We start from the raw sequence: 24,575 nt of genomic DNA, 5'->3' as shown, positions 1-24,575 counted from the left end.
TCTTTGGTTTTTCTTTTTTTAAGGAAAACTAAAGAAACTGGTGTTATCTAATTCTCAGTGTAAAAGAAATGGTTGTGGTGGTCACGTTGCTTCTAGATTTTCCTGGCAGTCAGTGGTGCTAAAGAGAGATTGAAGTCAGTTAAATCTTCACATTGGGATGCGATGATATTCTAGACAGACGGTGTCCTTTTGTTGGGCATTATAATGGGGGAGAAGTGTGGAGTGTCCACCTGGACGTTGGGAAGGGAGATGGTAGGAGGAAGGGAGCTGGTAGGATGCAGGCTGTCTTAACCTGAGCAGACACAACTGTCGCTATTCCATGTGAGCTGTACAGATAAGTGTATTCAGCAGAGTAAATGCCATGTGAGAAAACCTAGACACAGCATGGAATTTCTGACTGCCTGTAGTCCAGTGCTGGCACAGATCATGTCTAATTACATGATAAAGATGATAATTTTTCATGGAGCTCTTGCACAGCCATTGAACAACCATGTAATCTCTTTAAAGATGCTGATTGCTTACCACTGTGTTCTAGCTCTCGTAAGCTCATCATTTCTCGGCGGATTTTTTTTTTTCTGGTAGCTCAATTTCAGTCACTCACCATGAAGTCTTTATTTTGCATAGTTAAACAAATGAGCAGAAAAAAATCATTGCAGGTAGCCAAAACTTTTTTATAAGGTAATCCTGATGGGCTTATGAGAGCCATCCTTAGCATGATTAGAATATTGGATACATCAAACACATGATAATGTCTTACAGTCAGTAGTTCATAGAGATCAACCATGTAAACCAATAGCAGTTCTGACTCCACAAGTAGGCAGCATTTTAAAACTTTAAAGAAGTGGACATGCCAGCTAGTCCCATTTCTTGTACTACCCCTGTACTCTGCCAGTCAGGTCTAGAGAATGATAATTCTGAGGAAAGTGCTGTCTTCCCTGCTCTTCTGTCAGGATGCTAACTAATACTGTCTGTGTGCAGAAAAACTATTTTCTATTGGTGACAAAGAGCAGCACCGACAAGCTCAAAGATCCAAGAGAATGCGAACACAAAACTCCCTAGAGAGCAACAGGAAGCTTTAAATCAAAAGGCTGTTATTTTTCTGTGCCGAATAAGAGGTAGGGTAACCCTCATATTTGCCAGAGAACTTCAACTCTTTATCTCAGTTTCTTTATAGGAGGTTTCGATCCTGTGTGAATGGTGCTTGGATGCTACGTTTTGTTCTCATGAGGTCTGTGCTCCTTTATCACTAAAAATGGAAATTGTCATTGGTGTCATTAAGTACTGACTTCTGCTATGTGGCAGGTGTGAACCCTTCTAATCCCGGTATGCAGTTAGGACAGGGAGGCAGAGCTGTGGCTGGCTGGCTTATCTGCATACCATCATAATGAACTGAAACTAGTTTCATTTTGTAGTTTTCGAGTAACACCTGTATACGTGTGTAATAGAGGTGCGGACGGGAACAGCACAAGGAGAGGCTACGTGAGGAAGTGGAGTAGAAGGAAGCCCTTAACAGCAGTCAGAGTAGAGGGAGATAGGCTATGTGGGATGCCAGGGAGAGAGGTATGAAGACCCAAGACCCTTCCTGGTTCCCATCCTGGCAGGACAAGGGTGCTGAAGGGTGAGAAGGCAAGGTGCCTGCAGCTTTCCCTGGCTCTTGCTGAGGGCAAAGGGCATCGCCTAGCTGGGGGCTGTCAGGTCTCCTTGCAAGTCTGGGCTGTTCTCTTTTTCTGCACACTGCTGCTTTTTGGGTTGGCTGGTAAAGGTTGAACACATTGGGATATTATTCTCAGTCATTGTTTTTGTATGGTTACTGAGTCATGGAGGGTTTCTGTTTTCAGTTTCTCTTTGGTTCCCACTGTGGTGATAACAGGTATTGCAAATTGCAGAGGTTGCCTGCATTGGTTATTGCTCAGACTATAAGGTAAGCATTGTAAGGGGTACTAATCTACACATCTGCTTTATCAAAAAGGGTCAACATCTTTTGGAGGGATGAAATGAAAACATTTTTTGTGTGAGGTGTGCGTGATTATTAGAGGTATGATTTTATTGCATTGAGTTGTCACTGTCAAAAGTCTGGGCCAGACTGCTTTAGTGCTACACATTTACAGTCCTGGAAAAAAATGAAAAAGATGGTGTTGCTCAAACACAGCAGAAATGTGTCTGCTCCCCCCCGCAAGTGCTTAGGTGGAAACACCTTAAGGCCCATAGTCTTCAGAAGGGAGGTTCTCCAGAAAATTTTGCTCCGCTCACGCTCCTCAAGCTTGTCACAGAAGAACTTAGGCTCCAAAACCAGTAGGTATTTCTGGAAGTCTTGGCTTTGGTTTCTCAAAGTCTGTCCTCCACATTGCTAGGCAAACATTTTCATCCCAACTGTTTGGCTCTCAGGAATTTCTCTTTTAGAGAGAGCTTGCTGTCTACTAAGCTACTTGTCGCACAGTTGTGCACAAGGTAACTACTGAATGGTTAATAGAGCTAGTGTTCATGTCCGAAAAAAATAACAAAACCTCAGGCTGTGTGACGCAGTTCCAGTAACCTGAAATGGAACATTGTAAGATATTCTGAAAAATAAATATTTCATGCCTTTTGAGCAATCAGACAGTAAATTAACAAGCAGTGATTTTTGGCTATCACTCATTGCTCGATTTAGGGTCAATCTCTTAGTGTAGCAGAGGTCAAACTTACTCCTGAGACTACTCAGTGTGGAAGGGACTGCAGTTCCAAGTGGTGGATTCCAGAGTTCTTTACAAGCATGTTAATGTAATGCCACATAAATTTTGAATGCTAATCATGAGAAAGGTGTAGGTAGGACAGTGACACGAGCACATGAGCTGAATGACCCAGTAACTTCGAAGTTGTTCGCAAGTCAGTCGAAGGAACTGTCAGAAATTGTGCCAATGAAAACAAATTTGGTTTCACTCTTATGGTGCATCAGTGTTGTGCAAATGTACAGTAGAGGCAAGCAGTTTTGTTTTTCTGGGTGCTTCTCACTTCAGATGCACCAAAGCATTTTAATATGTGATGACTGAAACACTGGGACTGTGACCCCAGTGCTTGGTAATGGGATCTAGAGCCTTTCACCTATAGGTCATGGGTTCAGGTCTGCCTCAAGTTAAGGATGACTAAAACTTGTTACCACCTGACAGCTGTTCATTGCTCTTGGGGGAGGGAGACACGGTGGTCCTTACACAGTTCTCAGCAACTCAGCGTCCATACTGACAATTACTGCTCTCTTCAGTCCCTTCAGAAGGGGCAAAGAATTTAGTACCTTGACCAGCTTCCGCTCAAGTCAGTGGGGAAGTTACGAGGAGCAGCAGTGTGTTCCATGGTAGGGGATGCTGACTTGCTCAAGGCAGATCTCGTGTTCTGGCAGAGAGCTAAGAGGGAAGCCTGTGGGTGTTGGGCGGGGGGGAGGAGAAGACATTTTGCTCTTCTATGGAAAAACCAGGTTTTTAACAAGAACTAATACTCGGCAACAAAGATGCTGTCAGTAAAACTGTCTCATGTTCAACACTGTGCTTCAGACACATTCTTGAGAATTAGAAACTGATACATTAAGTGAGAAGTGGTGCCAGGACATTGGCATTACTGCTTTGTTGTGATTTTTTTTTTCCCTTTTTTTTAATTTGTTAGCTAAATTGTACAGATGGCATAGTATCTCATTTCTAGTAGGCAGACACCCAGAATCTGATGACACTGCTGGAAGGACAGTGTACAAACTGCTGCATTGTGTTATCACTAGCCATGAGACAATGTACCAATCTGTTATTTAAATCAGAATTTTGGCTTGTGGGAATTTGTGCCACCAACTCAGCTATCTTGGCACTAAATCATAAGGAATTATGTAATAAAGGACTCCAATGCCATCAAGTGGCTTTTGATGTATCAGAAAAGGAGAGTGATGTGTGCATTTTGTCACCGGCATATTAAAGTGAAATAGTTCTGTCTGTCTTTGATATGGAATAAAATTGTATTGGTACAGTATGCCATACATACAATTTAAGTTAGTAGCATTTTGAGTGTAAAATGTTGTTGTCACCAAATATAAGAAAAGAGAGTCCATAAGGGAAAACTGCAAAACACCAGCATTTTGTTCATTGGTCATATTTTCCATTACATCATTTGTCTTATAGTGTGGAAATCCTGTGATGACTGTAATGCATGGCTGTTTTTTTTTTCTTACAAGTGTAAGGAATTACTTTCTGCAGAGTGTGCAAGTCTTGAGCATAGTATTGCGTATCCTCAGCACAACGAGGCCAGAGGCTTCAGGTACATTTCAGTGACATTTTTTAGTGGTTTCTCTCCTAGGTTTTTGCACCAGCTGTGGATAGTCTGGGAGGGGAAGGCGACAAGAGTGCTTGATTTTTAAAAAGTGCACATTCAGCTGATTGTGCTGGTTGTGGAGGAGGCTTAAGATCTCTGGGTATGGCAGCCTCCAGTGATCTTTGCAAACTTTCAATTAAAATAAATGAAGCCATAACTGGTAGAAACTTTAAATTTTTTTTTTTTTTGCCTTCACTTTTTATTACTTCTGATACATTGAAAGGCCACTGACGTATCCACTTGCTTCTGGTCTGTCTGTATGTTTTCACATAATCTGACTTTGTCAGTCAGAATTTTCCTCTGCAATCTACATTTATAATTTCTTGGTACCTGAGTGTTAATGTTGTATAAATCTACATTTGCCTGTGGAGTTATCTTTACTCTATTTGGCTGAAGAAATGTACGTAACAGACCCATCAAAGAAATAAATTAAATGGTGTAATGCCTTAAGAAGAATGCGGAGCAGATCTGCTGCTGGGTTCTGGAACGTGTGCCTGCCTTCTTGGGTGGTTTTGCTATTCCTGTTTCTAATGTTAAAAGGGGAAAAAAACCAGCTTCTGTTCTGATGACTGACTTGTGTGATGCAATTTTGATTAGTTAAATCTGCCTTGTTCAGTGAAGTTAATGTGGTTTGACAGGACGTTGATTAGGAAGCAATCATGTCTGTTGATAGTAAACAGTTGGTCACTTTCAGCAGAGATAGGAATGCCGCCCTTTGTCTTGCATGAAGTATGATTTGTTGGTTCAAGTCCTGGTTAAATTCAAAAGGACAGTGTGGGTGGGAGAGAATATAGTACCAGGACTAGAAGTTTATGGTAAACTCCACAGTCCTCATAAAACTGGGGCTTTATTGTCTCGGCTGGCATTGAGACACAAAAGAGGGAGAGAGACATTTGTCTTTGGAAGTATTTGCAGTGTAAATGACTGCAAAAGAAAGCTCTGGTTCCAAGACATACAGATTAGGATAACTCTGCTCCCTTACCCCCACCCCACATTCCTGTAGGATGAAGCAAAATCTGTTAGCGTATCATAGGCTACTGGTTGGTGGGGAAAGACGGCAATGAGCATGAACATGAGCCTGATGAATGGAAGTATTTTTAGGGTTTAATTCTTGATAAAAATTAACAATAGCTTTTGGTTACCATGCATATGCAGTGTCAATGATGGTAAGTTCTCTCACTGTAGTAAGAGGGATGTTAAGTTATAAAGGAACTCTAGGTAAGGAGGTTGTACTTTGATTTTTATTTTTTTCTTACTGTGAGCTGGTGGCTGTTACTTGGTATGAAGGAGGTAATGCCACATGTGACAGGCTGAAAAAATGGCGCGTGTTGTGGAAACACTTAATTCTTCAAAGAATTCTTGAACTAGAAATTAAGCAATGCTTCGTGCCAGTGTGACTGTATGGTTTAATTGTAGAGGGTCTCATTCTGACAGCTTTATCCATGCAGGGGCCCAGCTTCTTGCCTGGTGGTCCTTTTAGCCCCAGGGGGGGTTATGGGTGGGTTGAGGGCCCAAGTGATTGAAAAAGTGTGTCCCTGTTCAGGCTTAGGAATGTCATCTCCCACACTGCCAACTGGTTACAGATCAGTCTTCTGTTACATGGCCTAGGAAGAGATAGATGTACATGCCTAATTTCTGTTCACACTGTTGCAGAACTAAACTTTGGCAGTAATTCAGATCACTGGTGCCAAGCTGACTAAGACCGAAAAAAATGTAACAAATTAGACCAGGTCTGTAAGTTGGACTTAGCAGAGCAATAAAGGTAATAAATTGTAAGGGATGGAAACAACATGTTGGTGGTATTCTTGTCCTTCTCATCTGGATGTGGTCTTGATTCAGCTAATGGGCTGAATTAATTGACCCCGCCTCCCACATGCCGTTTGCTAGAGAGACTACAGGGGAGGTTATATAAAGTATATGAACTCTAGCTGAATGCTTTTTTGTAAGAGGGAAGATAATTTTCCATTCTTACGTAATATTTTCTGGCAAGGCAAATTGAATATGGCTCCCTCTAGAGCCTGTCGACTTTGCAGTTTCCCTCTACCTTTTTCTTTTTTCTTTTTTTTTTCCCCACCATATTTTAATATGGAGCACACCGTTCAGCTCATGCGGGTTTAAAAACAGATGTTGCACATGTATGATCTGTATCACAGCATGTTATGCAGGTACTGGACCACTGGGATAAATTAGCTGTAGACAGTCCTTTCTGCTACACTCAAAACTGCATCTCTTTATGTGAACTTGGTATTTTTTCTTTTTTATTTAAGGCTGAAAGGAGCACTCATGCTCGCTCACTCTTTCCCTTCTCCCTTTTTTTAAGGGAAGAGAAACATTCTCCTGCCTTTGCCAAATTATTTAGAAGAGTGTAAATTAAAGCCATTTATCTTGAAATGTGTTCTTGGTGCAGACTGTTTATGCAAGTGTGAGAAATTGTAACATAGTGTTTGGTCTGGTCTGCAAGGAAAAGGTTTTTCTTTTTTCTTTCTAATTGTTACATATGGGATTTTGGTTACAGTGTAGAATAAACTGAGGCTCCAGTTTATGCATCGATGTTTTAGTGCAGTAGAGGCAATGGTATTTTAATGAGGAATATGGTTTTTGCTGCAGTGTTACTAAAATAAAGTAGTTATTAGTTTCAGAGTTACACTGTGATCAGTTTGAGACAAAATAGTCCATGCGCATGGTCAAGTTTTTCTGACCAGAGAGTGCTCATCAAGTGAACCCAGAATAAGCAGTTACTGTCTAACACAAAGGTGTTGATATTTATCCATCAGTTGGTGGACGTGTGAGTCGGGAGTTAAATTACACACGGCAGAAGATTGGAGAAGAGGCCATGTTTAACCCCCAGCTCATGATCCAGACTCCACAGGAAGATGGTGCTAATGTACTAACAACAGAAGCACTCCGGCAGCACCTTGACTCCGCACTTCAGGCCAGCAGAGTACATGTCTATATGTACAACAGGTAAGGGGAAAAGCAAAAGTTTTCCTGATCATCTCTAAGGGCTAAAAAGTGGATGCATGCTTCCCTCCCTGTATTTATAAATGGTTAGCACTTCAGAGCCTTTCCCTTAGGACTGTTTTGATTTGAATGTCACCGGTTTCTGATGCTTGACGTTGTAGCATGGTAGCAGTGACAAGTTGGCTTCTAACAAAGAAGATGGGGTAAGTGGTGTTGGAAGAGATTCTGAGAGTGTACCCCTATGAGCAGTGCTACAGTATCCAGCATTTGTCTTGGTAAAGGAGTGATGTCTGTGCTTTTAAACACAGGACCTTATAGACGGGATTACTAACATTGGAAATCTTTCCATATTAGAGTTCAGTTCACTAGTTGACGCCGTCATGAGGTACATAATGACTGTGAACAGTGGCACAGGTTACTATCCTTCCAATAGTTTGGATATAAAGGGAAATGCAGAGATGTGAGAAATGGCAGTGGGTGGAATAATAGCTATTTATATAACAGACATAACAGAGTTGGCCTTCACAGTGTCTATGTGCACATACTGAAGGTTGGGAGTTGCGTGCTGTCCAACAAAAAAATAATAAAGGTAGGTACCAGCTTTGGGCTGGTGAGATGTCTCCCTGAAGAGTGGTTCCTCCAGGGTTACTACTCACAGGATGATGTGCCCAGGGGTACTGCCTGCAAGGCATGAAGCCCCCTGTCTTCCAGCACATCTTTTCTGCCCATCCAACTGAGTGAACTAATGCCGAGGCTCCAATTATTTTACCCAGCTGCTGCCTCGTCTAAGGCATTAGAAGTCATGGCAGTGGAAGCTGTAACACAGCTGAAAAAGGAAGGCAGAAATCCTAATGGTTTCTTTTCTCCTGCCTGTGTGGGTCAGCTGGGAATATCCTAGTCCTCTGAGCTGGAGCTAGCTTCTCACTTGTGTCACTGAGTGATATCTTAAGTCACTGGATTTCTGTCCCTTCAGCATGCGTTGACTAGCCTGTATGTCCAAAAGCATCACCATTATTTTTAATGAGTTTTACAGAGACTGTGAGACTAACTGAAACAAATGTCTAGTCTGTAACTACAAAAAGAAAGGCCTTTGCTTTTTTTGTGAGGTGGTGTATATCTATGCTGAATAATATTTGCCTTTCTCAATGATTTGCTGCTGGAGGCCAATATGTGTATATGAGTTGCAATTTTAAATGTCTGCTACATTTTAAAAATGACATTTCAGTAATTGTGCAAGAAAAAAGAAATTGTTCTTTATATTTCTTGCAGACAGTGGAAATTGGAACATTTGTGTTATAAATCAGGAGAACTCATCACAGAAGCAGGTTACATGGACCAGGTACATGTAGTAGGCATTTAGTTATAAGATTTACGTGTTCTCATGATTCAGCTCGTGCTGCTTTGATTATATTCTAGTATAACTGTGTTTTTCCCCTTTCTGATTTTGGCAGATCATAGAATATCTTTATCCTTGCTTAATTATCACTCCTTTGGACTGCTTCTGGGAAGGAGCAAAGCTACAGTCAGGAACTGCCTACCTATTGTAAGCATGGTTTTTATAACTTTCTGGTCTGACTGATTTTAATTGTATAACTGTGTATGATTTTTCAGTTGCATTCCCATTTTTTATTCATATTCTGGTTAAGTGTAGTGTCCCTACAGAAAATATGCATGGATTTTTTTTTCATTGAACAAAGATTTTCCTGTTTCTAAGAGATGATTTGTAGGCATTGATTTAAATACTATGTTATTTTTCCTGTTCTGCTAGCATGCAAAATAAAATGTAAGTTCTGAAGTCAAGCTTTAAGAATTTTATGCTCCTCCTCCCCCCCAAATAAACTTGTTTCTGGTTGGTTTGTTGGTTGGTTTGTTTCTTTGTTTTTTCTTCATAAAATACAAAAACACTGATTGGCTGAGAATTTTATTCCAAAGAAAATGTCTTGGGTTAAATCTCAAGTCCACCTAAGGAATAAAGAACAAATCCTTTGCTTATGAGATTGTTAAAGAAACCATATAGTATCTTTTATGGGTGGTTTCTCACAGTTTACAAGTGTGATATTATATGCCCTGAATCCTTTAAAGAGTTAATTGTTAATCTGTGCAGGCATTTTCTGTTAATTATGCAAGAGTTAGCATTTGAGTTATTGTTTCTGTCCTGGTTTGCATGTCTCTGTAAAAGCAATTTGCAATGGCCATCTCTTAACCTTTAGTGTACAGTTTTAGATGGGGAAATAAGGGGGTTTGTGTTTTCTGGTTGGGAGATTCAGAATAATGACTTAAGCCTGGTTAAGCAGATACAGTGTGGTTTGAACCACAGAATAAGGCAGCCAAAAGCCTTTCTAGTCTGTCAACATCACAAATTCAGAAGTGGGGGGTGGGAGACGTGACAGCGATAGTGGTGACAGCCATGGTAGCAGGAAAGCTTGATGGTTGATAGTCAAGCTGCCAGAACATTTGAAGGAGCTCAGTATTGTTATAGATAAACAAAGATCAGCTATATTGATTGATTACATTTGCAAGATGATTATTAGACTAGCAAGAAGTAATCTGATACTATGAGAAAGGCTTTCGTTCCTCAGCCCCCCTCTCTTCTTTCCCTCTCCCCTCCCCCCACAGTTCTTTGAAGCAGCAGTTGGCTGCTTTTTTGTATTTAGGTGCTTGATGATTTGTTTTGCTTTGCTTGTAAATGGAAGTATTTTTAACCTGTGAATATTCCGTTTTATACAATAACTTTGTAAGAACTGAGTATTTTTGTTAAAATTACAACTGGGCTGCAAGAAAAGTACATAAACAAATCTAATTAAAACGTGCCTACATTTTATGAAACAATCTTACCAGAAAAGGTTTAACTTGTCACATAACATAACTCAATTATTTGTGCAAGTACAAATTTTAAAAGTACGTTTGTTTTGGTACTTCTTTTGTCTTTTGTGGGTGTGTGTCATTTTCTCCTGGTTTCTCTTGCAGAGGGAAGCCTCCTTTGCAGTGGATCAACTTTGACCCCTTAGAATTCTTGGAAGAGTTAAAGAAAATAAACTACCAAGTGGAGAGCTGGGAAGAAATGCTGAATAAAGCGGAGGTTGGTCATGGTTATATGGATCGACCTTGCCTGAATCCTGCTGATCCCGATTGCCCAATCACAGCTCCCAATAAAAATTCCACCAAAGTAAGTTTGCTTGTCCTTGTGCATATCTTTTCAAGGGAGGCAGGGGTAGGGGGGAGGTCAGAGGGGAGAGAAGAAGGTACCATTTTCTTCCAAGCTATATGTAGTTCATGTTCTTGAGTGATGTCATTTTTCTGTTCCTGTTATATGCTGTTAGTCCGCAGCCATGAACTTTCCTTCATTCTGTGATGCAGTGCTTAACCCCGCGTATTCAGAGTGAGAGTACAGTTGTCAGCTACTGGCTGGGTGTGGCAGTGCAGTGATGTGGCATTTCAGCAAACCTGATGCCTCAGACAGACATAGCCACTGCTGTAATACAGCTGCCGCTATACACTCACACCATGCAGCAAAGCCTTCCTTTAACTAGTGCCAGTTATGTTGATTTTTGTGAAGAATTTGAAGTCATGGGCCCCAATTTTGTATATCCCTTTATCAATCCCATCAGGCTTTGGAGAAATTGCCATCTGGTCAACAAGTATCTGGCTGATTTGTTCAACTTGATTTGTTGAACACATTTCTCTTTGTAGCCCTCCTAGATTGTCTTCAATATCCATTATTCTAGTGCACTGGGAGCTGAATTAGGGTATGAGTTTGTCTAAAGTTATGAAACTGATTAACTGCTTCTTTATAACTTTCCAGCCTCTTGATGTAGCCCTTGTTTTGAGTGGTGGATGCTATGGACTGTCAAGAAAATACATGCATTGGCAGGAGGAGTTGATTATAGGTGGTACAGTCAAGAACACTTCTGGTAAACTTGTCAGGTAAACTGATGTTTAAAGAAAGTTTCAAAGTTTTTCTCTGTTAGAGTTTGGGTTTTGGGGCACAGGGGGAGGATCATGCAAAATGTGTATTATGAATCCCAGTTTGGGAGGACATGCCTCAAGAGAACAGAATTTAAAAGAGTGATTAGGCAGTTGTTTAAATTTAAGGAGGCATCATTGCTTCCTGCTTCTAACCTCAGAATGATGGTGTATGTCACTCAGAAAGAAAGCTTTTTCCTGGCAACTTTGTTGTTTAGAATGTATGTATAAAGCATTGAACAGTGTTTAAAGCACTGAATAACTTTGATCCCGTTTTGAAATATGATCAAAGGAAAGAGGGAAAAAAAATAATTTGTATAATGTGCTCACTCATTTGACTTCTCTTAGAATTCCAAAATCTTCACTGAACCTTTTGTTCAGTATCGATATAGAGAAAAGTCTATTTTTATGTCCCTACATCTTGAATACAGTTTTGAGTGATAAAACAAACCCCTTTGTTTGAGACTTCTTGAAGAAGTCATGGAACACTGGACTTCAGTGGGGGAGAAGACCTGTGAAATAGAACTGTTCCAAAAAATGTAGGCCATACTAAACTAAATGAAGCACAATTCTTCCATAGTTAATACAGGGAAGTTTTACTAGAACTTTTAATACGAATATTGACCTTTTTTATATTCACATTAAACATTGATAAGTCTTTCAACAAGTAGCCAAAGAATGTATTTTAGTGAAAAATAAAATAATGCCTTAAGCTTTAAAAATTGTTGGATACAGTTGCATACTGTGGAAGTTCAGGATGGATAGTTATTGCCATTGTGTGCTCCTCGCAGCTTGTCAGGCATCAGGAGTTTAATCTGGCATTTCTCTCCAAGAGATGAAAAAGACCAAGGTCTTCAAATGACAAATTGCCAGCAGCATTTACAAGATCTTGTAGAAATAACTGTTCCTGTGGCATCCTCACAGTAATCTGTCTATCTGTCATGAACTTTAGAACTTATTTGTAGGGTTACATTCTTTGCTCCTGAAACTGATCCTATTGAAAGTAATGGCAAAACTCTCATTAACTTCACCAGTGAAACCAGATTAAGCCTCAACGCTGCATAGACCAGTACAGCTGCACCAGATACACAGCAGAATAATTATACTCTGTTCAATTTTAATACAAGCATGTGTCCTATAAAATGAAGATGCTAGCTCCTGTTAGGGTCTCATCTGGGACTTGATGCCATGAAAATAATTTCCTGGAAATGCTCATTTTATGCCTCTTCTTCCTCTCCCTTCTCTCCATGTCACAGTGCCCAGGCTTTGCAAACCATGTTCCAGTTAATGACTCCTAAGCAAATGTACGAGCACTTCAAGGGGTATGAATATGTTTCACATATCAACTGGAATGAGGATAAGGCAGCAGCAATTCTGGAAGCCTGGCAGAGGATGTATGTTGAGGTAAAATTGAAAATAACCTAGATACCATACTATAAAGTCCTGCTAAGATCCACTGCCTTCTGTCACAGCTTTTTACCATATTTCTTCAAGGACAGAACTGAGTGATTGCCTCCGACTTTTTAAGCTGATTCCACCCCCACCCCCAGCCCAGTTAAGAAGCTGCTTGGTTATTCACATGCGAGAAGCCATGAGGGTTTTGCTCCTTGCTGTCTGGGACATTTTTGCTTTGCCGGGACTGAAAAGGAACCAAAGAGCTAGCTGGAATTTAACAGCGTTTGGTTGGCGTGGTTGTTCTAAAGGTGTCTGGAAAACATTAGCCAGCCATGGGCTGCTCTCCCCCGGCAGCCTGGGTGGGGAGGCTGTGTGACAGTGCCTGGCCTCTGTGTCCCAGGCTCTGACCTCTGCTGCGCTGCTTCTGACCTCTGCAAATGGCCAGGCAGGGGGAAAGAGGAGCACCCCAAAGAGATCGCCGGCCTTGGGTTACAGGCAAAACGCGTACTGCAGCAAATCCAGGGTGGAGCTATGGGAAGAGGACTCAAGTTAAAATGTTTGGAATGGGCTGGGAATGCAGTAGCTTTTCCTGAAGGATGCAGATTCTTGTCTGATAATCAGTAGCTTGCAAGAAGTAATTACCAAACACATTTGTGTACTATCAACGTAATCTCTGTGTGGGGTGTGGGCTTTCGCAGGAACATTAATGAAAAAGTAGTTGATTTCAGATGTGTGCTGTAGAAGATGGTAATGAATTTTTCTTTAGTTGTACGAAGTTTTATTTTTCTTTTCATAGGTGGTTCATCAAAGTGTTGCACAAAACTCTACTCAGAAGGTGCTCTCCTTTACTACGACCACCCTGGATGACATCCTAAAGTCATTTTCTGATGTCAGTGTTATCAGAGTAGCTAGTGGCTACTTACTAATGGTAATACAATACATTTATTTAATTTTCCCTGGTAGTAGAGCAGGGCTTAAATATCTGCTCTGTTGTTACCAGTCAGTAGTCCAGAACATTTTAGGCATATTTAAAATAAAAACTATCGTTTGTAAACTTTTGCCTCAGGCTTGTCACTTGTTCCTCTGTGTAACATCTGTGATGTGTCTATTCCATTTACAAATGTTTGTAAGGATGTGTATTTTCAGTGGGGAGAGATAGCTGTTAGAAGAGGATCCATTTTAATATTTTGCCTTTTTTTCCCCCAACTCTGTCCCTCTCTTCCCCTCCCACCCCCTTGCTTTAGCTTGCCTACGCCTGTTTAACAATGCTGCGGTGGGACTGTGCCAAGTCTCAGGGTGCCGTGGGGCTGGCAGGAGTCTTGTTGGTTGCACTCTCCGTGGCTGCAGGATTGGGCCTGTGCTCATTGATTGGAATTTCCTTTAATGCTGCCACAACTCAGGTATTTAGGAGACACAAGTCTGCTGTTAAATTATAAGTACTCTGTTAGTAAATGAACACAACTGAATCTTTGAGGAGAAAAAAGCTGCAAAAGTATTTTGGCTCTTTATCTTTACTTGTGCCTTTGTCCTGTCTCATAGCTTGTGCTGTGAGAAATTAAGTGATCGTGCTGCCAAACGGTATTAAGGAAAAAGGCAGGTATCATGTACTTTGTTTAATTACTAGATCCTGGGTTATTTGATTTTTCTGTGTCCTGACACAAGTGGAGGCATCCAGTTGTACATAAGGAGCTGCAGGTTTTGTCTTTGCATCTGAATGTAGTGGGATGTTCAAATTCTGAAACTATTCTGAATGTAACATGAATTATTATCAGATATTCTTTGTCTACCCAAAACTTTAATTACTTTTGGTGAGACTTTTTACCTGTAAATGGTATACTGCAAGTTCCTCAGCAGTATTACAGAAAAAAAGTTAATAGCTGTATTCCATCCTTTTGATTTTCATTTTACCCTTAGATTTGTGTACAGTGTAATGTAAAAGTTGCTTTAATTAGCCATTTAATGGCTAGCTGCATGGCAGGTCATAAAACAACCTTCTTGATTTTTGTTTGTTTTGTTTCTCCCCCAAGGTTTTGCCTTTTCTTGCTCTTGGAGTTGGTGTAGATGATGTTTTCCTTCTGGCACATGCATTTAGTGAAACAGGGCAGAATAAGAGAATTCCATTCGAGGTAATGACAAAATAGGGATTTGGGGGAAGATAAAACAGAAGGCTTCATATAGGAAAAGATAACTGTATCCAGAATTAATTAGTGTTGATTAAAAAAAAACATTTTTTTTCTCAGTAGCTTTTCCTAGGGTCTGGAAATTCTTATTTCTGTCAAAATAGGAAATTACGGCAATATGTGTGATCCTAGAATGTTTTGGAATGTCACATTCTTTTTTTCTTCCTTTTTTTTTGATAGTGTCTCAGATTTATTTCATCTTGAAATTTTAGTTTATAGCTGTATATATAAAGGCTAATTTACATAATCCCAATTCTGCCCAAAATTTTGGTGAAAGTTGATGTAAATTTAGGAACAAACTCAAATACGAGTCTGACAATTAACTGATAGAAAGCTTTTAATGGAAGAACACAAAAATATTAAGGTGAAAAGAAAGAGAAGGAAGACAGCTTAGAAAACAATTTTTTTATTTGTATCAACTGTTACCTTTACTTATTTGTTATGGCTTTAAATTTGCGTTATTCTGAATAATTGTCTCTGTTTTTCTTTTCTGATGTTTGTAATTGACCATGAACATTTCAAAGCATAACTTACTAATGTTACGAAATCTGAGGTGGTGTACTTTTATGATCCTTTCCCTTTATTGACCTTTTCACCCTCAGTCCAGAGTTTCATATCCGAAGTGCAAACCGTTTAAAAGCAATGTGTATTTCCCCCTTCTGTTTCGTACAAGCAGTGTCTTCCATGTGCTCTTCCCAGCTGGTTTGGCATGCAGGCACTACAACCTTGCTCTACTGTAACTTCCATATGCTTCAAAATAGCCTGCTGGGTTGGGAAAGGGTCACGTGTTTATTTTGATTTATCTGCATTCTTTGTGTGCAGTCCCTGGGTTTCGGGTTGTTTTTTTGTTTTGTAACATATTTCTTCAAGATGTTTAGCTATGTTATGCCTCTATGCTGTTAATATATGCTTATATTGTCTAAAAAATGAGAACACCAAGTGACTCCACTGGTAGAAAATACATCCTACTTTATTACAGATGTATTTGATATAATGTTGGTAACTTAGTGTTCTGAAGCTAGAATCAGCTTTGATAATGTTTTCTACCATTGAAAAAAACCATGAGCATTTCATTTATCATCTGCTTTTCTCCTCAACAGTATACTTAGTATATCGTTTATTCTCACATACTTTCAAATGCACATTTGTATTCAGAATTTCATGGTAGTAATTTTTCACTGTTACTGTGTTACATCTGTAGGATGACCCCTTCATTTGCAGGACACCACCTTATTCACTTGACTTTTAAGATACGTCATTTGTTTTGCAGGACAGAACAGGTGAATGTTTGAAGCGAACAGGAGCAAGTGTAGCCCTTACATCTATCAGCAATGTTACTGCTTTCTTTATGGCTGCCTTAATCCCTATTCCTGCTTTACGAGCATTTTCACTCCAAGTAAGTTTGTATGGTATTTTGCTAGCTCTTATGCACGGTCCCATCATGAAAGGCCAGTGATGATGCCTGTTAGTGGTAGTGTTAAAGTCTGTGTTCAGTGCTGCTGCAGTGTGATCACTGTTTACCATAGATCTGGGTAATAACAACTGCTGTCTGCTCCTCTCACTTCTCATGCCTGGAGTCTCTCGCATCCTGTTAGCAGGTGAAAGAATACCATGCCCCATCACAGCTGGGTTCAGTGCAAAAAACAAGATGTATGCTACTAAGCAGAACAAGTCTCCAGGACGATTTGCATTCTTAAGTCAAGAGGAGTAGACTGTACTGTAGTGTGTACTGTAACATTCCTCACTAGCAATTTAATCCTTTCATTCATTCATGTTTGTCCAATTTGCTGCTCTTATAAACTATAACTAAAGTGCAATGGCAGCAGCCAATATGCATTTGCCATATTAATTACTACTGCAGCAGTTTGTACTGCCTTACTCCCAGTGTAATTTTAGCAACCTTGGAGAAAACTTCAAGAATTTTACGTTCCAACTGCTTTGAGAGAAAATGTGAATTTTATGTGCTGAACCATGTATCGCTCACTCTCCCTTTCTCTCTTTGTATTCTTGTATTTATGATTATATACCTTCAGGAATATGAAATATTAAGGATGCTGGAGAAAGCTTTCTTCTAAAAGCAAGGGCTCTTTGAAGAAAGCTTGGGGAGTTTCTGCCCTGACACAAGCAATTTATAGCACTGTCTGACCTTGGTGCAGAGCAGGCAAACTATACTTTTGCAGTAGTTATTTTTCTTCTGCTATAGCCTGGTTCTCCAGTCATTTTTCATTCTCCTTGAGCCCTTGGCTACCCAGAGGAAGCAAGGGCTGCAATTTTTCTTAATACATCTGGCAATTATTGCTGTTTTCAGAGATTTAAGTATGCCTGCATTAAGCTGTAAAATGGTAAACTCTGCGATTGCAGTTATGTTAGTAATAAGCACTAATAATTTGTTTGCCATTTCCTTCTCAATAGGCAATTTGGTAGTGAACAATAGAGAAAGTAAAGGCCTTAGTGGTTTTCTGCATTGTTTAGCAGATGACTGCGGCAACTAAAACTAGATCCTTAGTCCTGAATGATTAGCAGTATTTAGCTCTGCTGATTTGCCAAAACCTAGATATCTCTTCTTACAGGTGATGTGACAGTGAATTGTTTTATTTTATGGGAGAGACCAGTGTCAATGTGTGAAATATTTTTGGAAGTGTAACACTTATTCTCTTGGAAGAAGTTATTTATGTCTCCTAAATCTGTGGCCCAATTTCAAACATTCAACATGTACCTTAAGCAGCTGACAGGATACTGGAGATCTTCACAAGGAATCAGAGGAGAAGGCTTGTTTTGTCAGGCTTTGTAGTACCTGTGCTTTAAAGAAGTTACTTCAGCCTAAATGTGTCTCATAAGAAGTACTCAACAGAGATGAGCCATTTTGTCCTAATTGCACTGCTGAGCTGTTGAGTGGGAGCCACCAAAATTAATTCTTATCTCATCAAATTTTGCTCAGCCTTTCTCTGTTCTCACTCTTCACATCAGAACATGACAAGTTGCCTTTGGAACATATGTGGGGACAACAGCTGTAGTTGTTACTGTAATCTGAGTATAAGTTAAATATACCTTTCCTAAAGTCTTTTCGTTTTGCCTGCTGCCGCGCTGTAGACTGAATCACTGAAAGTTCAGAAAACTAAGTCTGCATAGCAAAATGACAAACAAAAAGTTTCCAGTGAGATTTCAACATAATTCATGTATGAACATGTTGATATTATTCAGAATAAAAACATGATGATCAAAGTCCTTTTTAAGGCAGTGATTAATATGGAATCTATGTGTAGGAACATTTGGGTGTCCAGAAATTAATGTTTGAGTTGCTCAATCTTTTCTCACATGCATCTGTAATTGGTCTTTGCTTGCACATAGTAACGCCTTATATATATGTAAGAGATGGAAAAAGTGTAAAAAAAGGGCAGCCGGAGACCTGTAATGAGGATTTATTGATGCTAGAGCAATATATATAAATGATATGTATATAAGTTAGGAACTACTAAAATAACATCCTTTGTTGTTAGAAAGGAACATCCATTACTTGCTTTGCCTAGCTTCACCAGGTAAAATCAAAATCAGGTGATACATTAATCACAGCATTCAGAATCAGATAACCATGGCAGATTTTGGTGGGTGGTCTGTATTTATATATGGATTTCTTTATTTACAGTCTTCTTCCTCCCTCTCCCTCTTACTCAGGCTTGTTTAAACAAGAAGTGCTTGCCGTCTTTGATAGGTTCCTAGCAAGACTTAGAAAGCAATGAAATACTGCATTTACTTTTCACAGATGCTGCCTTCTTCTCATGTAGATAGTGAATTTTTAACAGATGGACTTAAAAAAGGATTGCTCTTGACCTTGTTTTGCTCTTCATTCACTTTTCTTAAGACATTGCAAGATAATTGTCAAAGGTTCCATAACTTTTGAGGCCCAGTATCTGTAAAATAACCCAGCTGCTGAGGGAGAATAAATGGTTTCCTGCGTCTGCAAGCCCAACTTCTAGTTAAAAACTCATATTTTGCATATCAATGCTTTCTTCTTTCTCATCTTCTGTTCTGTTCTGCCAGCTAAAGCAGTTCGTTGATACCTCAGAGTTGTTCATTTACTTTATGGAACTCAAACACTGCAAGGCTGATGCTGTCTTAGGAGTTTGCTAGGGTTAGCTCTTGCTGAGTTTTAAAAAATGGAAATGAGTCCTTTTGAAAGTGAGATTTTTAATATTAATTCTGTTACGCAGATAGGCACTTTTTTAGCTTTTTCACTATTTTAATTTTTTCCATTTGTTGACCTTATTAGCCCTTTATTTAAGCAGTTTTAGGGCTTTGAGATGCTGATCTTGTCCCAAATACTCAGTCACAAGAATCACCTGTAATAGTGCTCAGGACTTCGAAGGAGTAGGTTCTGAGTTTTCAGATGTGTTTCATTTCTTAAAATTGTGGTGAAGGGGAAGGTTATCAGAGAAATCCACTGAAAGTTTTTGAAGTTTGCAGTAGGAATGTCTTAAACATAGCCCTTTGTTTTGAGTATAAATGAAGGAAGGCAAGGCAGAGTGTTAACTACTGCTCGGCTGAATTCTCTCCTCAGACAGACTATTCAGACACTGTTACGGAATAAATTCTGCCCAGGAGAGAGACGGTACAGACAACTCCACAAAAATTCATCTAACTCTTATTGCTTACACCAGAAAGTTCCTCCCCTAACAGCAGAGGAGTGGTGTGGATTCACTAATGAGCAGGGGTGAACTTTTCCCAATCAGTCTTAGCAGTAACTTTTTCCCTCACTGTAAGAATGACAAGTTTTTTTCCTAAATGTAAAAGTGCATTACCAGGTGGTGGGTTTGTGGAAAGAGAGAATCTAAGTTTTTAAGCTCATTCAATTATCTTACTCTGCTGAAGTGGGTTGTCTCCCTCCTTTTACCCACGTCATTTACCTTTCCGTGCTCCTGACACGAGAATTTAACAAGAAAAATTAAAGCCTCGGGGAAAAAGGGGGGGGGGGGGGGCAGGGGAGGCAAGGGGGGTCTCCAGGTCTGTGCGCTGTCAGGAGGGAGTTGCAGATAGGCAGCAGTAGGGTGGAAGTTTCCCTGACAGACCTCCTCGCCTGTTCATCACCTCTGGCTATACAGCACACCCGTTCTCCTTGGGTGGGCTGCCAGGAATGGCACATAGCAGCACATACCTTCAGCGGGGCCCCAGCCTACCAGCCTGGCTCCCGTCTCCCTTGCTGCCTCCAAGCACAGACTGCCATTCTTCTGTCTCTGTGAACAGTTGCAGCAGCAATAATATTTTTAGGCTGTGCATTATGAAAAGATGCAAAAAGCGGAGCATGTTTCTCAGGAAGTGACCAACATTTTTTTCTGATTAATGGAATTTTTTTACTACTCTCTGATCTTATTTCACTGAATGCCTTCATTTTACACCCTTGAGTAGGCCCCATTTTATCCCTTCTAGGACTAATCTTACCTTTGTTGATTTCTCAAGGAAAAGGTCTGAGCCCCTTCCTCTCCCATTTGACCATTTGTCTCTGAAGGGGTGAGAGAAGATGCCCTGTCCCAAAAAATCCTAAGCATGCTCTCAGCTTAGATGCTGCTAACAGGTTGCCTGTACTCTGGAAGCTCTGATACCACAGGTTTTTGTTGGTGCTTTTCCAATCAGTGTAATTGTTACAGATTGGGTATTGCCATGATCGCATTTCTCATACATCCCCATTCCCAGCCACCGAATGTCTAAATGGTATTGGGAGGGGAAGTGGTGGCTGATGCATCAGTTCAGAGATTGAGTCACCCCCCAGCAGTTCTTCCCTCCCTCTACTTATCAAGTCACGGGGTGTTTTTTGATGGGACAACAAATTAAAATTGATACAAGAACAATATCTTCTGTATTTAATTGTGAAAACTGAGAACTGTTACATCCTTGAAATGCTGGGAAGGTGGGTGAGGGAGAGACAGTGTGCAATGTATAGGAAATGTGGTGTTAAGCTCTAGGAATCTATTTAAATATCAATCAGAACAGAGAGGATTTTTTAAAAATATTTTACTTGCAGGGTTCACACATCAACACTGGGATGGCACCATGGAAAATCTAGTTGTTTTAAAAAGTGATGTCATGTTAATAGGCAGATTTACTGTGTGTTGTTGGATTAGTTTTGATGCTTCTTAAAAAATCGAATGCAAATATAACCAACTTTAATGGGATCTCTACCATACACTCAAGTATTAGTTTTCAGGTTTAGCGGCATTTTTGATTCAAGGACGTTGGGGTCTACAAAGGGGACTGATAAGGCATGAAGTATTTGCAGTTTATGGAGCAGGAACAGAGAGGACTTAGGTTAGTTTTTCAGCTGTGCTGGGGTGGAGTAAAAATTATTGAGTCAGGCCTCAACTGTTTTTTCCAAATCTCAAGAAATCTTAGCGGATCCTTGATAGAAGATCTTGGTTAGACACAACTAATTATTCATGTTATATGGGTGATTCAACCTTCTCTGGTTTAGCAGCAATAAAGCAAGCAGTTATATGAACTAGGTCCAACCAACACCTTGCTTGCAACAGCAGCCATTTGTTTGTCTGACAGATCCAATTAATTCTAGAGAGGATCAAAAGGAAATCACTTAATTTTAAAGTCTTGGCTATGACCTGACATACCTTTCTTGTGGACGTTTATAAATCATGAAATAGTCATTGGATCTTTTCTCTCAAAGATGGCTGAATGCTAATTCAGCTTTAAGTACTAGGTAAATTCTGTTTTAGTAGTTCTGTCTACAGACAACCACAGGACCAACATCTTACTTCAGGCAGGCTGGAGACAACAAAAGAGAAACACCAATAAAACCACTTTTGTATGCAATATATTTATGATTGAAATGAGTAGAAAATATTTGCATACCTAGTTGATTCTGTCATTCTCAGGAAAGTAAAAACAATATCTAGTCTTTTTTATTACACTTTGACAGCTTCAAAACTCTAAAAGTCGTTCAGTGTGTTACTACTTTGATTTTCACAGATAAAGAGACACAAAAATAAAAATTGTTGTATTTAGGCAATTTATTTATTTGACATGTAAGTCAAGAATTTTTAAAGCATGAATTTTGGATATCACATCTTTTGAGCTGCCAGTGTTGAGGCCTCATATTTCAACATCAAAAGCAGCCATTTGTTTATTTTGGAAAAAGGAGGACCTGTTTATATCAGGTCAGCAACTTCATTTTTGTAGCCCAACTTTTGTTCTTTTTTATGACTGTTTTAACCCAAGTGGTCGTTACTTCAGAAGTAACAGGTGGAGGCACTTGATAGTTTATATGATTTCCTTAACACGAAACTGGGCTACTGCTGAGATGGCTACTGCTTATCTAATGGATAAATATAAGGATTTCAAGGGTTTTTTTTCACCTGTTGATGGCTCAACCATTTTTTTCCCAGTGTCTCTCCTGCTCTTACAACTATCTTCCAGTCCCATCTGTGCGCAGGCTTTCCCTTTGTGATGACTGGTGCTCCTAACAATTCTGCATTACAAATAAATGCTATTAATAATAATGATGGATGCTACACCACATATGTTTATGGAGATTCTCTGGGAATCTCTGTGTGGGAAGGGGTTTGAAGTATGGTTTGAAAGGGGGTGGGCGGGGAGGTTGGTTTTTTTCATTACGTAATGTTCGCTTTACAAATTAAACCAAGTATTCTTGTTCCAATTTAAGACTCATTTTGGCAGACTGGCTGATTAATCAAGCACTGTTGAACACAAGCGTATTAATACATAGATTTACTATATGGTGTTGGATTAATTTTGATTCTCCTTTAAAAATAAGCCCTGATAAACCCAAAATGTTGGTTTTTCTGGCTAGACTTTTAAGTAGGTACATCAAGTGCATAAAATTTTACTAAATAGAACAATTTAATTAAAATTTACTTAAACCTTTATTTCATTTCTGATTTAATGTTTCTTCAATGTTATTGTGATGCTTAAATTACTTCCGATCCCTTAAATGTAAGAACTTGAGTTCTAGTTCCAGGTTTGCTTTTGCTTCTATATTTTTTTTACTGTGAGACTCTAAATATGGCAGAATCTCATGCAAAAGTATGATTTGTTGGCTGGTTTCCACTTACAAATCATCACCACATGTCCAGGCACAGATGTACTAAAATAATATGAAGTTTATTATTAAAAGAAATTAATTAACTACAATAGGCCTACCATAATGAAATGGGAATGTAAAAGTATATCTCCCAGTTTCCTCAGGGAAGAGCTTCAAAGCATCTGATGGGTTGACATGATAAATGGGTGAACAGATGAGAATTGAAAAGAATTTTTATGCTTTGTAAAGCTGATGCCTTACATGAAGCCTAGTAATGACATCACTTCTGTGATTGATCTCTAGGCAGCAGTTGTGGTGGTGTTCAACTTTGCTATGGTTCTGCTGATTTTTCCTGCTATCCTGAGCATGGACCTTTATCGTCGAGAGGACAGGAGACTGGATATATTCTGCTGTTTTACAAGGTGAGAATGTGTGATAGATTGATGTATGAGGTGTGTCTTTGTTATGGTCACCAATCAGTGCTACCATTCCTTGTCAGGAGTGGAAGTTCTTCACTGCAGCGGGATCAGTATGTTATTATTATGATGTTATTGCTAGTGACTGACTTAAATTTGCTATCTTAGTTTTTATCTGACAGAGGGGAAAAGTTAAAATATCTCGTTCTCATACTCTCTCACACACACACACGCTTTTCCCTTCATTTGTACGTATGTTCGTTTTGACTGTTGAAGGACAACTTTCTGAAAGCAGATAAAAGATCGATGCTTTAGCAATATCTTCAAGTATTTTTAGAATGTTACAGGGTACTGCAAGGTGTCCAGTGCTTGTATTGGGTAGTCTTGGAATACTGTATGTAACTCAGGGTACTGAGAAACCTTACTTGCAGTTAATCACTATGTGCTAATTTTTATGCTTTTTATGTCTTTAAACTTAAATACATAAACATAATGTGTAAACTGTAAAAAGACTTCCCCTTAGCTGAGTATTTCATAGGATTATGAGGAATGCAGGATGATCAGTACCATTTCAGGATAACGCTTGATAAAGTTTCAGTTACAGCTGCAATAGTAATTTAGAATGGTAAAATACTGCCATTCTAAAGAGTGCAGACACAGACTCTTACCTGATACACGGCCAGGTCTGAGTGTACAGTGGGGCTAGGAGGACTCTACTGTCATCAGTGGAGCCACTGCTTAGAAATCAAGCATGTTTTCCACCTTAGTTTTTGCTTTTGCCTGCAATGAAGAGGATCAGTTACATTTCTACTTATGTACTCTTACGGTCATAACTAGGATGTGGAGAATCCTGGTTATGAAGTGTCATCTTAGCCTTTTACACCCACCTAGGAGCTGACATAGTTTGACATTTTAACTTTAATGTCAAAGAGAGAAAGCACTTTTCTAAATTTCTTTTTGAGAGAGTGGTTAGAACAGGGAGTTGATCCCAAGCCAGGACTCCTGCTTTCTATTTCTGATTCAGTCACAGTTTCAGTGGATGGCCTAATGTGCTTGAATTTTGGAGCCCTGATTCTCAGAAATGCAGGACAATCAGACCTTGCATTTATTCCCTTATCTAAAGTTGCACCAAATGTGTATCAGAATTCAGGCCCATTAACATATGAAGAAATGCAGTTAATGAGAGCTTGCTTTGTTTAGATAGGCAACATTCTGAATTCCTCTTGTTTTGGTAGGATTTCTCCACTTGGTGAAAAATCTCTGATACTGTTTTCTATCATCAATTTGTCATTTCTCATT

General features: G+C 39.5%; 1 protein-coding gene across 4 annotated transcripts in view; it reads left to right on the top strand.

The window, feature by feature from the left end:
* PTCH1 (patched 1) overlaps positions 1-24,575 on the top strand; it is a 75,788-nt gene that overhangs the window by 23,494 nt on the left and 27,719 nt on the right. For all 4 annotated transcript variants that reach the window (XR_011323322.1, XM_069776883.1, XM_069776882.1 and 1 more), the window contains 11 exons: positions 7,095-7,284; positions 8,551-8,620; positions 8,733-8,824; positions 10,249-10,447; positions 11,084-11,205; positions 12,501-12,648; positions 13,436-13,567; positions 13,884-14,039; positions 14,667-14,765; positions 16,090-16,215; positions 23,164-23,282. Coding sequence is in view for 3 of the 4 variants with exons in the window: in XM_069776883.1 (XP_069632984.1) it covers positions 7,095-7,284; positions 8,551-8,620; positions 8,733-8,824; positions 10,249-10,447; positions 11,084-11,205; positions 12,501-12,648; positions 13,436-13,567; positions 13,884-14,039; positions 14,667-14,765; positions 16,090-16,215; positions 23,164-23,282 (1,453 nt within the window). In the remaining variant the exon portion in view is untranslated. The remainder of the gene's footprint in view (positions 1-7,094; positions 7,285-8,550; positions 8,621-8,732; positions 8,825-10,248; positions 10,448-11,083; positions 11,206-12,500; positions 12,649-13,435; positions 13,568-13,883; positions 14,040-14,666; positions 14,766-16,089; positions 16,216-23,163; positions 23,283-24,575) is intronic.

This window comes from Haliaeetus albicilla, chromosome Z (genome assembly GCF_947461875.1).
Source record: "Haliaeetus albicilla chromosome Z, bHalAlb1.1, whole genome shotgun sequence".
NCBI lineage: Eukaryota > Metazoa > Chordata > Aves > Accipitriformes > Accipitridae > Haliaeetus > Haliaeetus albicilla.
This window is presented reverse-complemented; position numbering and strand designations above follow the sequence as displayed.